At 43.5% G+C, this 17,095-nt stretch overlaps 1 protein-coding gene across 2 annotated transcripts; it reads left to right on the forward strand.

Moving 5' to 3' along the window:
• Window positions 1-1,286: 1,286 nt before the first annotated feature.
• Window positions 1,287-4,764, forward strand: PNRC1 (proline rich nuclear receptor coactivator 1). 2 transcript variants are annotated; one of them, XM_040983761.1, is made up of 5 exons: window positions 1,287-1,865; window positions 2,313-2,322; window positions 2,442-2,456; window positions 3,346-3,359; window positions 3,674-4,764. In XM_040983761.1, exons 1-5 carry the CDS (start codon window positions 1,431-1,433, stop codon window positions 4,115-4,117), a joined length of 918 nt encoding a protein of 305 aa, XP_040839695.1. In that variant the 5' UTR covers window positions 1,287-1,430; the 3' UTR covers window positions 4,118-4,764. The 2 variants fall into 2 exon arrangements, with proteins under 2 accessions (XP_040839695.1, XP_040839694.1); XM_040983760.1 differs by lacking the exons at window positions 2,313-2,322; window positions 2,442-2,456; window positions 3,346-3,359 and having other exon boundaries at window positions 1,287-1,970.
• The last annotated feature ends 12,331 nt before the right edge of the window (window positions 4,765-17,095 follow it).

Here is a 17,095-nt window from a genome sequence, read left to right on the forward strand (position 1 = left end):
TTTAGTAATGATATAGAGGAACTAGGCGAGGGGGTGGGAGAATTGGGGAGGGGATAAGGGAAAAGCCAGGAGCCTATGGAACTGTATCATAAAATGGTAATAAGAAGAAAATAAAAACAGTGTGAGATAATTGTGACTTTCTAAACCTGCAATTTAGTGTGGGCACATTTACTGGTGTGTTCCTAGGCAGTTGTTGCTTCTAAATTTTAAAATTTATTTATTCAAAATGCGAAGTTCAGAGAATGACAGAGATCTTTCATTCCTGGCTCAATCCCCATCAGCTTGCCCCAGGTCTGGAATTCCGTCCTGGGGGCCTACAGGAGCAGCAGGGAGTTACTATGTGTCAGCAAAGAGCTGAGAAAGCATTTCCCCAGTGTTCAGTCAGCAACGAAATACACTGTCTCGGAGTTGTTTCACACACTGAGATACACACCAGCTCGTTCATTGCCTCGCTGGGTATCAAGCATTGTCACAATTCCAGTCCCACTGTCCTTCCGTTTGAACAGGAAGGCAGCAAAAATCAAGAGTCACTTAGAGGTCAATGGAGAACTTCACATATAAACATATATAAAGTAGCTAATTGCATCACTAAGTTACTGCCTGAATTGTTTCTCCCATCTCCTGGGTTAATATGTAGCATTGCTGAAATGAGTAGATTGAAAATAAACTTACACAAAAGTAGGCTGATCCTAACGGCTACCAGGGAAGAAATCCTTATAAAGTACTTCCTCATCTTTTAAACAATGATAATGCTATGCAGGCTGGAAGTAAGATACTTCCCCAAGGTCAGGGGCCGGGCAGGCTTCGCTGGCCTTGATGTGCCCGGATTCCTCCTCCGCTCTCTGCCACCCCCAGACACAACCCGACTCTTTCCGTTTGCCCGCTGGCCCAGGAGAGGGAGAAACGGAGGGTGGGTGCGGGGACCCGGCAGTGGGGACAAGGCAGTGGGGAGGGACCCGGCAGCGGGGACGCGGCAGGTGGGACCCGGTAGCACCCGGCAGTGGGGACCCGGCAGCGGGGCGGGGGGAGGTGGAGCTGAAGCCTAACTTCATTGTTCGCGGCACCGACTCTGGCGCCTGCGCGGTGCGCGCTCTTTGTGCCAGGCCGCAGCTAGCGGGTTGTTTGTGTCTGTCTCTCCCAGGCGGGGCAGGCGGAGCCAGGGAGGAGCGGCCTAGCCTCTCGCAGCTGGATTGGTTATGTGGAGGGAGGCAGGCGGGCACAGGGCGGGCACAGGGCGGGCACAGGGCGGAGCCTCCGACAACAACACTGGAGCCGGAGCCGCGGCTGTTTGTTGCTGCGCCGCCGCCACCGCCCGAGCCATGGTCCGCGCTCCTCTGTGCTTCTCCTAGCAGCAGCAGCCACTGCCGCCCTGCGCTCCCTGGCTTCGCCGCCTCGTCCCGCTCCCGCCGAGCCACCTGCTCCCCAGCGCTATGACCGTTGTCTCTGTCCCGCAGCGGGAGCCGCTCGTCCTGGGCGGCCGCCTTGCGCCGCTTGGCTTTTCCTCCCGCGGTTACTTCGGGGCCCTCCCGATGGTGACCACGGCTCCGCCGCCTTTACCCCGGATCCCGGACCCCCGGGCACTGCCCCCGACCCTCTTCTTCCCTCACTTCCTAGGGGGAGACGGCCCCTGTGTGACCCCGCAGCCTCGCGCTCCGGCAGCTCTGCCCAACTGCAGCCTCGCGACGGCGGCAGGCACCCCTCGGGCGGCGCCCAAGAAGCGGAGAAAGAAGAAGGTGCGGCCCGGCGTGGCGGGCCAGCTGCCCAGCCGCTTCCACCAGTACCAGCAGCACCGGCCCAGCCTGGAGGGCGGCCGGAGCCCGGGGACGGGCCAGCACGGAGCGCCGGACGGCCCGGGCCAGGCCTCCGCCTCGGGCCCGGCTCCCGCGACGGCCGGCCGGACCGAGGGAGCGAGCCCGCCGCCCGGGGCGCTGCGGCCCGCGGCTCCCGACCCCGCCGCGCTCAGGAAGGAGGTGAGGGTCGGCCCGGGGGTCTCGGGGACCGTTGCGGCCGGGCTGTGGGGGGCGCGCTGCGGCTCCCGGCCTGTTGGAGCCGGGGGGCCGGGCACCGAGGGGTCGGGGTGGGGGCGGGGCGGGGGCGGCTGTTTACTCGCCGGGGAAGTTTCCGTGACGCCCGCCCGGCCCCGGCTGGGGGGCAGGGGGAGGGCAGGGGCCGCCTGCGCTGGCGCCGCCGATTGGCTGCCGGGCAGCAGCCAATGAGGGCAGCGGCTGCGCCCCAGCAACAGCCCCGATTTAGAAGGCTGGCGGCGTTCCAGGGGGTTTCGGCGTTCGGGGCGTGCGGGGGGCTGACGTCAGCGCGCGCTACGTGCGGCGCGCTCGGGCGGTCATGAAGGAGGACGGGGCCCGGGGTCGGGGCGCTCCCGGGGCCGGGTGTGCAGCGCCCTCCGGGCCGGGTGTGCAGCGCCCTGCCCACGGCGCCCCGAGTCCCTCGCCCGCCCCGTGAGGGGGCCTAGGGCCCGGCCCGACCCGCTCGTGTGCTGGCAAGCGTGCCAGCCGGTGGCCGCGGCCTTGGCCTTCCTGGCCCTCGGAGGCCAGCGGCAGTTTTGGAGGACGCGATAGGATCTGTGCGCTGGTGCGCGCAGCCTTGGGGCTGAGTGGTGCAGTTGTCACGGCGCCCTGCTGCGCGGCCGCTGGCTGGGGTGCTTGGCCAGAACTTTCCCCGAGAACTTAACAGCTGAGTTGACGCTGTGCTAACAGATTTGCACTTGGAGAAAATGGCTTTAGAACTAGAACGGGAATCGGGCTTTGGTAGTAATTTATCCGAGTGAAAAGTGTTTTACTGACTTCCATAGTAAAAGTAAGCTGCTGGCCGTTTGAAAGATTTACTGGATTGAGTTAAGACATCGGCGGTTTGTCCTGGGATGAAATTGCCAAGTTTACCTGTCATGTTTCCCTGAATTTACCTCAGATTCCTTCTGAGTTTTAAGATTTCTTGTCCCTGTTGAAATAAAGGCGATATTCTAAAAGTGAGCTTTTCTTACTTCCTGGCCATGGGATTTTTTTCTAGAACGGCTCTTAATACTGGCAGGCCAGAATGTTCCATTGTGGCAGTGGCCCTTGTGCTCCAGCCAGGGAGGGGGCCGTTTCTAAAAGTGAAAGGAATTAGAAGCAGAAGCTTATCGGTATACCAAAAGAAAAATTTACATACTACTTGGAAAACGTGTATTATGAAAATATTTGGATTTAATTCATACTTTGATTACACATCTCCAGGCTTTAAGTGTCCTGCTTAGCTACCAGAACGGTGATCTAATGGGTCACCTTTAACTTCCCGTGAGGTCCACATCGGTTAAGAAAGTGGCTGGAATTAGTGAAGTCAAGTTTTAAGCGGTTGAAAGAGAGGTCAGACAGAACATTGTTTTGGACTCAGACATTTGAAATGCCTTATTTACTTTTCAAGAAGGTGGAGTTGGGTTTTATTTATTTTTATTTTGACATTTAAAAATTGCTTATGTTGTGCGCTGGTTAGCAATAATAATATTGCATTTAAAATGGAAAACAAAATAGAGATTTGGTGATGGAATAGAAACACTCAGGTATTCAGTGCAGGGGACCAAAGTCTAAGGGAACTTGTTAGGAAAACAGAATATATGAGGTTTGTATTTTGGGTTGTTCTCTTGATACTGTGTTCACATTTGTGTTCCTTGCCTTTGTAGGTTTTAAAATCAAAGATGGGAAAACCGGAACAAGTTGCCCTTGGCCACGGCCAGTTTGTAAATGGTATACACTTGAGTGAACAACCAAAGACAAACAGACAGAAAAGCAAATACAACTTGCCATTAACCAAGATCACCTCTTCAAAGAGAAATGAAAGTCACTTTTGGCAGGACTCGGTTTCATCTGATAGAATTCAGAAGCAGGAAAAAAAGCCTTTCAAAAATACTGAGAACGTTAAAAATATACATTTGAAGAAATCAGCGTTTCTAAGTGAAATGAACCAAAAGGAAAATTATGCTGGAGCAAAATTTAGCGATCCGCCCTCTCCCAGCGTCCTTCCCAAGCCGCCTAGTCACTGGGTGGGAAGCACTGTGGAAAGCTCCCAGCAGAACCGGGAGCTGATGGCGGTGCACTTGAAAACACTCCTGAAGGTTCAAACCTAAGGTTTCAGGTTTCAGTGTGTATGTAAAACATATTTTTTTCCCTAAAATTCCTGGACTCTAAAATTGATACAAATGTGGAAATTGACCTTGTTGCATTGTAAGCATACAAAAGATGAGTTTTAAGAAGTTACATGCAGCAGCTGTATTATATTTTATATTTTGTAAATACTGTATACCATGTATTATGTGTATATTGTTCATACTTGAGAGGTACATTATAGTTTTGTTATGAAAATATGTATTTTGCCCTGCCCATGGCAGGTGTTTTGTATATACATAATGGAGAAATTTTAAGTGTGTGCTAAGGCACATGGAAGACCAATTTATTTGCACAAGGTACTGAGATTGTATCAGAAACAGCTGTCAAATCTCAAGGTGAAGCTCTAAATGTGAACAGTTTACTAATGCACTACTGAAGTTTAAATCTGTGGCACAATCATTGTAAACAATGGAGTTTTGTCTGTTTCTCTAAATTGATTTCTGCCTTCTATAATTACTGGAAAAACTCCTATTCCCATTTTTACCAAATTTAATTTTTTGTTTTTGGTATAACCATTATTCAAATTTAAAATGCCTCTAATTTCAATTGCCAACAAAATCGGTTGTAATCAAATTTTAAAGTAATAATAATTTGGCCTCCCCCCTTTCAACTAGTCTTGACTTTTTGTGTGTGACTGTTCTGTGTGTGATGAGGACGCATGACTGGATTTTTAACTTCCTATTTTACTGGCTTTGGCTTTACTGATTAGCCTTTCCTCTTCAAAATTTAGAACAATTTTTTTTTTTTAAACATTTCTACCTCAGAAAAGGAATTGCCCATTACAAGTGGAAATGGTAGCGGACGAAGTAAAACTGGTTGATTTATGACTCGGCATATATTTAAATGTGAACTTTTTTATAAAATGATTTAATATATAATACATTTTTCAGGAGAAGACTGACACCAACTTTATTTATTACATTGGGCTTAAATGGTGGTATTTGTGCTAAAAAGCAAACATAATTGATGCGGACGGTAGATGGAGATTTTGGATGCTGAGTCTTGCTTTAAGATAAATATGTCAGTTGAAACTTTTTTCTCAGTGCATTTCCAACTCAGATTCTAAAAGGTCGTTGCCACATGGTTTGGGCTTTACAAGCCAACAGAATTTTCTGAGTTTGGCAATGTTAGACACGAAAGGCAGAAGCGGTGTTAAAGGTCTACAGGGTTGCATGTGGTTCTTCAGGTGGAATTCATGAGAAAGGCACTGCCTGGTTTTGTCTTAGGTCTTAACACAGCTTTGCATTAAGAGGAGAGTGAAGACATTCAGCTTCCTGTTTGATGTTTAGTAGTGTGAGCATACGCTTAGCATTTTAAGTTGGTAAGTAGTGCTAGCAGGGTGGTTTGTGTTAGGTAGATGTGCTGCAGAATCTAGGTGGAAGCAAGACATGCTATCTTGTGTATTGCTAGCTCAAGCCAGCCAGCCAACCATTCTTTTTCCATGCTTGTTCTTAGAGAAATTCAACTGCTTTAATCTTAGCTTAATATTAGAAATGGTTTTGAGGAATTGGTGCTAGAACTAATGTGGAAGTACATGTAAACCTTTAGCTTTGGAGTTTCACACTTGATAAACAGAATAGTTTCAAATGGTTACCGTGTTCTAAGTCTTATAGTTAGGAGTGCAATGTAATTGAATTATACCAGGTATAGTATATTCAGTGAGGAAGTAATGAATTTAAGAGTTAAATAGTTTGTAGTGTTTTAGTAAAAACTGTCCAATGGTCCATTCTTAAGCCACCTTTGTTTTTCTCCTGTTGGGATTCTTTGCAACGTTCTCTCCAAAGCTGATGTGGTTAAAGTTGCTTTTTTTCCCAGCTTCAGACACAAATTTAAATTAGTGGCCTAGGAAAGAGGGCTTTTAATTTAAAAGGAGTAAAAGGTTTCTAAGTGTATATGTGAGTGGAAAAAACTGACAGTGGTACTTGGTTAGGCAACAGATAATATAGTTAATATTTTATGCCTAAGTTTATGATAAATGTGTACAATCTGATAACTGAGTTTACATGAGTAGGTGATAGATGCTTTCATTTGCATTAATCTTGGTAAGTTTTTGCTAGTGTCTGTAGAATGGACAAAGGAAAGGCGATAAAAGATCAAGTTACAGTATTACAAGGTTGACAGGAGCCCTTTTATTCAGTCTTTTTTTTTTTTTTTTTAAGATTTATTTGAGGAGAGACAACAACTTTCATTTTCTGTTTGACTCCCCAAATGGCTGCAATGGCTGGAGCTGAGATGAACCAAAGCCAGGAACCAGGAGCTTCTTCCAGGTCTCCCATGTGGGTACAGTGTCCCAGGGACTTGGGCCATTCTCCACTGCTTTCCCAGACCATAAGCAAGGAGCTGGATGGGAAGTGGAGCAGCCAGAACTGAAACTGGTACCCATATGGTATACCAGCCCCATAGGAGGAAAATGACTGTCACGGCATTGGCCCCTTTAATAAGAATAGTTTTAAATTTATAATGGCTTTGGGTTTCTAACTTAAATGTATTAGGCAAATGTATATTTTTTTAGGACCAACATTCAGTTTTGGGGCATAGTTTTGTGTTCCCAAATAACTCATTTCCCTCCCTGAATTTTCATGGTTAGGTAGTAATGTGGTACCTAATTGGGGAGTTGAATAAGGGTCGCTCATGTTATGTTTTAAGATTTATTTTTATTGGAATGGCAGATTTGCAGAGATAAGGAGGGACAGATCTTGACTCTTCATCCATGGTTCACTCCCTAAATGACCACAGTGGTCAGAACTGAGTCATGTCAGTAAAGCCAGCAGCCCACTCAGGGTCTCCCATGTGGATACATGGTTCTCCAGGCCACAAGCAGGAAGCTGGATGGGAAGTGGAGCACCCAGGACATGAGCCAGCACTCAAGGAATGCCAGTGCTTGCAGCCTGAGGATTAGCCAATTGAGCTATTTTGCTGGCTGCTGTATTTTAGGGGATGACTGCAGATTATCTTTAGCAACAGCTATCTGCTTTTTTAGTCTACAACTTTGTTGAACTTAATCTGAGAAGGAACAAGACAGCAACTCAGCCACAGTGTTTCTGCCCAGAATGAACCTAGAAGGAAGGCTCATTTGCTGCTGACCTAGTGACAACTTAATTAGGACTGAAACCGTGGCTATGGGGGATAAGCCTAGTCAGCCCTGTCTGCCTACCACAGTGAATTCTCATTAGTCATTGGAAGTTTGGGGCTGTCCCAACAAAGTCTTAACTTCCAAAAGCAGTGCTGTCAAGCCTCGTTAAAAGGCTTCAGCTGATTCCAAAATAAATAAATGAGTGGGGCTCTGTTTAAAAGGCAGAGCTTAAGAGAGACTGATCTTCGGTTGCTTTGCCCAAACTGTCACAAAGGCCTGGGCTGGGGCAGTCTGCAACCAGGAACCTGGAACTCTTAAGCACCTGGGCCATCTTCTATTTTCAAAGGCACCTCAGCATCAGGAAGTGGGATTGAAATGTAGCAGCTGGGATTCAAACCAGCAGCTTAACTCCTTGTGCTATAACACCAGCCACGGGAAGTCCATTTTAGAAGTCCACAGTTTGAAAACTGAGTATTAGCTTTGTCTAATGTTTTGTAAATATTTGCAATAATGGGTTTAAGATAGGCGAGTTTTGACATTTCCCAAATCTAACAGTCTGTGATTCTAAAAGGAGGTATTCATAGGTTTAATAAGCACACGTGTGCATGTAAGAAGTTCTTATGTGATGAAATTAGAGTTTTTGTGTTTTAGGTTAACTACTTTAGTTCCCTTTCTTTCTTAATATTTCTTAGCTCTTACATGCCATTTTTGAGCAGCATGTCTGTGATTTAATGTGTTGGGACTTAGTTGTAAGTCATGTTCAGGAAATACAGGCATGAATGGTAGAGCTGAAAGTTAACTGTAGACAAAGCTGTGTTCCCTGCATGCCCAACAAATGCCTGAAGTAAATATGAAGGTAAACTTGTCTCTTCCAGGAAGCAGTGACTGAGTAGGAGTGCGACACCTGAAACAGTACTGAAGTATATCTTGAAGTCAGTATTTCACAGAAGTAAAAGTTCTCTATTGGTAGTGATCTTGGTAGTTCAAGTGATGTAGACTGTCCAGAAGCTCAAAAAAAGTGCAAGGGTGGAGGGCTCACTGTGCTTGAAAGGCATGCTAGGGTCAGCAAATACAGGGCCTGTGATATTAGTCCGCAGCGCTTGGACTGTATTCTAGCAGAGCAGAGTCCTCCGAGGCTGGAGTAATAGCTTGGAAGGAAAACACTTGAAATAGCAAGACCTTGTGAGTATTTTAGTAGCTTGAGGGCAGAAAGGATCTATGGGGATATCAGAGGGAAGTCCACACATTTACTTTGAGAGTGGTGTTTGTGGAAATGGAATCAAGAACTGAGCTTGTGAGTGAAGGTGGGGAAAGGTTTTCAGATTGATTAGGAAGTAAAACATGTTTCAGGAACTGTGCAGAGGGGAGGGGATTATAGAGGCTGATGATGGATCTGGCATGCTAAACTTTGAGATGCCTGTAGGACACATACCTAGAAAGGTACAGGAAGTAGATAGATGGTGGTCAGACCTAAAGATACAATAATACATAATGCATAGGAGCAACATGAAAATTGACCTATTTTCCTGTATCCTTTCCCCTTTCTATCCTATAGCTTAGCCCCTTTACTAGTACTCTTGACCTCATAATCATTGACCTGAAATGTCATCTTTGATACTAAATTAAATTAGAAAGCATTTCTTGGTGAAATATTGGCTAGTTACTTACCTATGTAAACTTAAATTCTGAACTCTGATAGCAGGGCCCAGTAGGTGGAGAGAGGAAGAAAGTTTTCATTTTCTTAGTCTGACATTTGAAGTTGGGTGAAACTGTCCTTTTATAATCCTTCTTGTACCCTTCCTATCTCCCAATCTCCTAACTATCATACTGCCAAAGAAATGATCTTTTATGATCATTTTATATGGAAGGCAACTGGTAGACTTTAGGTTGAGGTAAGTATGTGTATTTACATGCACTTAGGTCCCAGCACCCACTTATATTCAAGTTTTTGAAAGACGTTGTTAAAATATTTTAAGATTTGTTTGAAAGATAGTCTCCATCTGCTGATTCACTCCTCAGATGCCCACAGTAGCCAGCATGAGGCCAGGCCCAATGGGAGTGGGAACTCCACCTGGTTCTACACATGGGTAGTAGCAATGCCAGTACTGAGCCATCTGTTCTCTCCCAGACATATTCAGAGGATGTATGGAATAGCTGACACTCAAGCTAGGCACTCTGACATGGGATGTATACACTCCAAGTGGTGGCCTAATGTGCTGTGCCACTGTGCTGACTCCTCCTCTTTGTTGATTGTTGCACTGAATTCCTTTCTCTTTTGAATCCATAAATCTGAGAACTCAAAAGTGTCTTGTAATAGTTCATATAAGCACAGAGTATATCTTCAGAAGTGAGATAGACAATCATGTAAGCACAAATTGTGCCATTCCAAAAATATCTTTCAAATATGACTATCTAAATTGACTATTCTATATTGCTATTTATAAACACATATCAATTTAATCTTCAAAACATTTCCTGGAAGTTAGATAGGATGCTCTAAATAGGTTTGAGCTTGTGGTGATGAGCTTCCAGTCATTTTTCATATCCTTTGTAATTCTCTATTACATATACTATAGTGTATTTCAGTAACAACCAGGATTCTATTTGTCAAATTCCAAATTCCAAATGCTCTAAATTTAATTACAATTTAAGATTTATGAAAGGATTTGCCTTTACTAAGCGTTTTTTTTTGTTTTGTTTTTCTTTAAGGTAAAGTTAGGGACATTCATGCAGGGAACTGGATCAGATGTGGAGTCTCTGGGTCTTGTACCAGCACCTGTAAGAGAAGCCAGTGTCCCAGGTAGCAGCTTAACCTGCTATGCCATAAAGCCAGCTCCTAGGATTCATTCTGAAATTACAGATGGCATTATCTGGAGTTAATGTGTCCTTAGAATAGGACTTGGTGCACAAACATGAAGTTTCCTTTATTAGAAGAGTAAATTACTTTGAGTGATGTGGCTTTTTTTTTTCTTTTCAATTCATTTACTTATACTAGAAAGATTTACAGATACAAGGAGAGACAGATCTCCCATCTGCTGCTTTCCTACCTAAGTGGCCACAATGGCCAAAACTGAGCAGATCTGAAGCCAGGAGCCAGAAGCTTCTTTGAGGTTTCCAATGCAGGGTCCCAAGGATTTGGGCCATCCTCCACTGCTTTTCCAGGCCACAAGCAGGGAGCTGGATGGGAAGTAGAGCAGCTGGGACTTGAACCAGCACCCATATGGCTTCCTGGCATGTGCAACGCAAGGATTTAGCCACTGAGTCAGCATGCTGGGCCTGGGTTACATAGCTTTCATTACAGTTGCCTACTTAAGGAATGACAAAAAGGGACAAAATGGGAGGACTGATAGAAGCAACCTATTTAATAAATGCACATGCACATTTGTCATCTCTTCTTCTTCTGGGTCTCCCATATGGATGTAAGATCCCAAGCACTTGTACAATCTTATGCTACTTTAGCAGGTGCATCAGCAGGGATTTGGAACAGAAATGGAACAGCTGGGACTCTGGCATCCATATGGGATGCTGGCACTTCAGGCAGTTGTTTTACACTCAACACCACAAAACTTGCCTTTTAATTCCATTTTTTTCCAAACTTTTTGAAATACTCCTAGGTCATGCCAAGAAGAGTCTTTATTTATTTATGAGTAAGATAACTATTAAAATGGGGCTGGCACAATGTTGCAGCAGGCTAACCTCCTGGCCTGTGGCACCAGCATCCCATATGTGCCAACTCCACTTCCGATCCAGCTCCCTGCTTATGGCCTGGAAAAGCAGTGGAGGATGGTCCAAGTCCTTGGAACCCTGAACACATATGGGAGACTCAGAAAAAGCTCCTGGTTGCTGGCTTCAGATCAGTTCAGCTCTGGCTGTTACAGACAATTGGGGAGTGAACCAGCAGACAGAAGGTCTCTCTTTGAAATCTTTCAAATAAAAATGATACTTTATACACACAATTTTTTTAAATGCCATACAGTTTCAAAGGGTGAAAGAAAGCTCCAATCCTGGGGATAGGCATGTGTCTGAGTGCTGGTTTGAGTCCTGGCTAAAGTGTCCTGGTGGCAGGGGGTGGGGAGGATGAAAGGGTGGGCAGCAGATCAGGCCTCAAGTGACTGAATCTTTCCATGCATGTGGGAATCCTGGATGAAGTTCCTGCCTCTTTGGCCTCTCCAACCCTGTTTTCAGCATTTAGAATTGTCATTCTGCCTACATGTACATTAAAATAAACAAAAAAAAAAAAAAGAGAGAGAGAGAAAAAGCAGATCTGTTTTATAAGGATTTTATGATTCTGACAGCAATGTGAGGAAAGAAATGGGGGGTAGTATTAGATGGCATTAGATCTGTTAAAAGGCTCTTGCATGTGATCTATTTTTTTTAAGGAATTAATTTTAAAATTTAGATTTGAAACTTAAGAGTGAGTGTGGGGGTGGGGGAGATCTTCCATCTGCTGACTTGTTCCCTAAACAGTTGCTATGGCCAGAGCTGAGTTGTTCTGAAGCTGGGAGCCAGGAGCTTCTTCTGGGTTTCTCCCAGCGGTACAGATGCACAAGTACTTGGGCCATTTTCTGTTGCTTTCCCAGGTGCATTGACGGGGAGCCAGATGGGAAGGGAGCAAGCAGGAATTAAACAAATGAGTTCAGGGTTTCAGGTAGTGGCTGAATCCAGTCTGCTTCAGTGCTGTCCCCGGGGGATCTGTTTGATGATTCTGACAGAAACATGAAGGAAGAATTGCAGGTAGTAGTAGAGGTGGCATTAGTAGATCGGTTAAAAGGCTCTTCTTGCATGTGATCTATTTTCATCTGGACCATGCTTCTCAATGTCACTTTTCCTTAAAGAGAACCATGGCTCTGGATGGGAGGCAGCCTGCAGGTCTGTGGCAGGAAAGGCACAGGAAGCTGATAGATCTTGTCAGGCCAGGAAGAGCAGAGCCACTGGAGGCTTCTAGCAGTGGGACAACCTGAGTGTCAAAAGAACAACTGCACGGTGGCATTGGTGCAATGGTTAACCACTGGGGACACCTGCATGCTACAGTGCCTGCTTCAAGTCCAGGCTACTTTGCTTCCTGTTTAACTTCTTGCTAATGTGTGCCACAGGAAGCAGCAGGTGATAGCTCAGATACTTGAGACCCAGGTGGAGTTTCAGGCTCCTTGTTGAGGCTTGTTTGTGGCAGGTATTTGGGAAGAGACCTCTATCTCCTTATCTTGTGGGGAAAAAAAATGACAATGAAATTATTTAAGTAATAAAACTCTTAAAGGTGGCTATAATAAATGCTGGTACAATGGCTCAACTAGCTAATCCTCTGCCTGCAAGCACCAGCATCCTATATGGGTATTGGTTTGTGTCCTGGCTGCTCCACTTCCCATCCCTGCTCCCTGCTTACAGTCTGAGAAAGCAACAGAGGACGGCCTAAAGCCTTGGTCCCTGCTACCGTGTGGGAGACTTGGAAGAAACTCCGGGTTCCTGGCTTCAGCTCAGCTCTGGCAGCTGGGACTATCTGGGGAGTGATCCAGAGGATGGAAGATCTTTCTGTCTCTTTTCTCTTTAAGTCTGCCTTTCCAATAAAAATACTTAAAAAAAAAAGTTGCTGCAATGAATTAAAACTTATTGAGTACATTTAAATGTTTATGCTCATACTAGTTTTTAAAAAATGCTGACTTTATCCTACTTTAAGGCTAATTTTCCCATACAGTTACACATAGGTTGGAATTAACTTCATATGGACTAGACCAGCAGCTCCATGTCCTAGGACACCCCACACTAGATTATGTCTCATTAAGTAAGACACACTTATTGGTACAAAGTATGCCACATCTCCACCATCCTGCTTTGGGGAAAATTTTTTTTATTAAAAACATTTTTATTATTATTTTATGATACAGTTTCATAGGCTCTGGGATTGGTGAAACATTTTCAAATAAGGAATTAACTTTTTTTAATTGAAAGACACATATACAAAGAGGAGGACAGAGAGGAAGATCTTTTGTCCACTGAATGACTCACCAAGTGCCAGGAGTCAGGAGTCCTCTGGGTTTCCCACACGGGTACAGGAACAGAAGACTTCGGGTCGTCCTCAATCACCTACCCAGGCCACAAGCAGGGAGCTGGATGGGAAGCAGGGCTGCCAGGATTAGAACTGGTGCCCATGGGATTCCAGTATGTGCAAAGTGAGGACTTTAGCCATTAGGCTACCATGCTGGGCCCCAGGAATTAAAATTTTAATGTAGGAGGATTATAAGTATTTTGCTAAATATTTATTCTATTTATATTTGTGACTAATTTGCTTCTGTTGAAACAGCAACTTGCAGTGGCATTATGGTGCAGTAGATAAAGCTGTCATCTTGGACACTGGCATCCTATAGAACTGGTTTGAGTCCCAGACGCTCCATTTCCCATCCAATTGAGAATGTGCTTGGGAAAGCAGCACGAGACAGCCCACATACTTGGCCTCTGCCACCCATGTGAGAAATGTGGACTGAGTTCCAGGCTCCTTGTGCCAGGCCTGGGCATTGTAGCCATTTAATGAATCAGCCATCAGAGGGAAGCTTGCTTGCTTTTGTCCACCTCTAACTCTCTGAAGTAAATAATTTTTAAAAATAAAAAACAGTAACTCTAACACAAGAGTGCTTCTTAATAGTTCTGTCTGTAGGAGATAAATTAAAAGTCCTGAGCTTAATTTACATTTAAAAATAAATTACTTCTGTGGAAAAATAATTAAATCCTAGGCTCTAAAGAGCTGCAAAATACTAGTTATTGAGCGGAAATTATTTGGGCATTAGCTATGGGGAGAAAAACAAGCTCCTGCAGTGGGCATCTGTAACTTATTGTGCATGACCCTGAACATGGGTGGCAGGTAACCCTACACTAAACTTGGGAATTACCTAGATAAAATTATTTCTTTAAAGTCATAGTTACAGAGGAGGAGACAGGGATGTCTCCATTTGCTGGATCGCTCCCCAGCTGGCTGCAAGGGCCAGAACTGAGCAAGGCTGAGCCAGAAGCTTCATCTGAGTCTCTCCTGTGGGTGCAGGGTTGCAAGGCTTTGGACCATCCTCTACTGCTTTCCCAGGTCACAAGCAGGAAGCTGGACGGAAAGTGGCACAGCCAGGACATGAATCAGTACCCTTGTGAGATGCCAAAGCTGAAGGCTGATAGTTTTATCAATTATCCCATCATGTTGACCCCAACATATACCCTTTTTCAAGGAACTGGTCACACATTTCTAACATTGAAAACATCTGCTTTACTTGTTACAATGTTACCATATGTGTCTCTTCTGCATAGTTCAAAAAGCAATCCTATGACAAAAGTGAATGCTGAGATTAAGGGATCTCCAAAAGACAAAATTTCCAGGATACTCAGTCAACTAATTTTCACTTAGAGCCACAGTCATTTTTAGCTTAAGTCTATGGACATTTCTATTCCTCATATCATTATTACCTTAATTTAGCATTTGCCAAAGCCTTTTTAAGATTATTTTTATTTCGAATGCAGATTTACAAAGGACTGAGAGAAGAGTTCCATCTACTGTTTCACTCTCCAAATGGCTGCTATGGCCAGACCTGAGATGTTCAAAGCTGGGAACCAGGAGCTACTTCCATGCCTCCCACGCAGGTGCAGGGGTCCAAGGTCCCCCGCTGTTCTCTACTGCTTTCCTAGTAATCAATAGGGAGCTAGAATGGAACTGGAACAGCCTGGTCCTAAGGTTATAGGCAGAGAATTAACTTGCTATGCTACTGCAGCTGCTGTGCTAAAGACCTTTCTTAATGTAACATAACAGTGAGAGGCCTCTCAAAGCTAAAAATGGTATATGCCCTTGTTACCTAACCACTCTACACCTGCTTCCTTGACTGTCAAGATATTCACAGGACTGTTGGCGATGGTTAAACTTATGAAGCAGTGCTAATCATATTGTAAAGCTTCAAGAGTTTGAGCTACAATAATCCCAGCTTTTCAAAACATTTATTTTGAAAGCCAAGAATTAACAATCAGACCTTCCATTCAGTGGTTCACTCTTCAAATGGCCACTAGGGGCAGTACCGGGCCAGGCTGAAGGGCCCAGAGCTTCTTCTAGGTCTCAGGTGTGCAGCAGGTACTCAAGCTCCTGGGGCATCTTCCTCTGCTTGCCCAGGCAATTAGCAGAGATCTGGTTCAGAAATGCAGCAGCCAGAACTCGAACTGTTGCTCATACAAGATACTGGTGGTGGCTTTTGCTATTATGACACCATGCCAACCCTCAAATCACAAAGTACTCTACCCAACTAAATAGCCTAGAGTTTAAATGGAAAATCAACTTAGAGGCAAACAAAAGGATTAAATCTATTCAGGAAAACTGTCTTAACTTTTTACTGACAGCTAAATGACTTGTGAATGCACAGTAAAGATAGTAAAATCAATTCCTAATAATTATACAAATTGATCTGCATGTATGAGAACTCATTTACATTAATAATTATGATTACTACCTGATTTTTCAGACTCCTCTTTACATTTTAAATAGTGACAGATAATTGTATAACTAAATTTTATTATAGCGGAACACTTCAAAGAGTTGTGATTTTTAAATAAATTTGGCATGACTGAATAGAGGAAATCTTTTCATAAAGTACAATATACACGAATTTGGGGTATTTGTCCCAATAGTCCCATCATACAAATTATTCTGTAAAGTTGTTTCTCACTTAGATGATCTAAAATGCAAAGGAAAATGCTATTGTATTCAAAACAAATAGAAGCAATGCTGGCTCCTATATACTAAAATATAAAACACGACATGTTTTTCTGAAGCACTCTAGATACAAATATTAACTATACAGACTGAGAACTTTTAAGTTTCAATAGTGTAATTCAAGAAGGTATACAAGTAGAGCTCTACAAATATATCCCCCATAATAATCATATGCAAAATCATTTTATCACAAAGACTACCAAAATCCTCTGAAAAATGTTAACTACAAACACATTTTAAAAGAAATCTTAGTATAACAACTACAAAACAGTAAATATCAACAAAGTTATTTGGTTTAAAAAAAAAAACAAAGGTAGTGTAATGTAAAATTCAAATGCTGTAAAGTTGCTTTTGACATCGTAGTCCTGAACTTCATAACAGGTACTAAATACTCTTTCAAAAATAATAAGTCTTAGTCTATATAATTTAGCATCTTGAGCTAGAGCTCTAAAAAGAAAAAATTAAGCAGATGATAAGTAGGCATGTAGAAATAATGGTATAAAATGACTATACAAAATGTACTACTCTTCAAATGTATAATCCCTAATATAAATATCTTAAAATTATGACTGTTGTATATAGTAATCAAATTTCAGTATTTCCAGGAGGTTTTGATATTTCTGAAGTGAATTCAGTGCAGGATGCAATTTTATACACACACATACACACACACACACTCTGTCCTATCCAATAAAACGTATCTTTGAGCTCACAAGAAAATTTATGTTTTGGATATTTGAACTCTATATATAAATTTTACTTTAGCGGGATGTCAGATTTTGTAATTTGAACTGATTTTCACAGGAATTGGTCCAGGTTTAAATATAAGATAAAACAAAGAAACATGTATCAAACAGTCTAATCCATCTTTTGCAATTATGTCATCTTAATTACTTTTTACACAAATGTAAAGTGCTTTAAAATAAAAATATCTAAGAGTTTTTGAATTAGTTCAATCTTACCCTCTTCCTTTGAAAAGTATTCTGCTGCAGTGTAAACAAAATGCTATGTAAAATGTAACATCAGACACATAATTTGTGGTGTGGGCCCTTAAACTGAGACGAACGCTAGAGATTTTATTCCTTCCACATACCCAAAGTAACTACTATCAACTCACACTTTCTGTAAGCCTTGAAGAAT

The sequence above is a fragment of the Ochotona curzoniae genome, unplaced genomic scaffold (genome assembly GCF_017591425.1).
Source record: "Ochotona curzoniae isolate NIBS_2020 unplaced genomic scaffold, NIBS_Ocur_1.0 contig_3819, whole genome shotgun sequence".
Taxonomy (NCBI): domain Eukaryota; kingdom Metazoa; phylum Chordata; class Mammalia; order Lagomorpha; family Ochotonidae; genus Ochotona; species Ochotona curzoniae.

Bases quoted from the DNA above. Each gene is read 5' to 3' on its own strand.
- PNRC1 (XM_040983760.1), top strand. From the start codon at position 1,431: ATGACCGTTGTCTCTGTCCCGCAGCGGGAGCCGCTCGTCCTGGGCGGC. The intron at 1,971-3,673 runs GTGAGGGTCGGC...TTGCCTTTGTAG, and splicing joins CCGCCGCGCTCAGGAAGGAG to GTTTTAAAATCAAAGATGGG.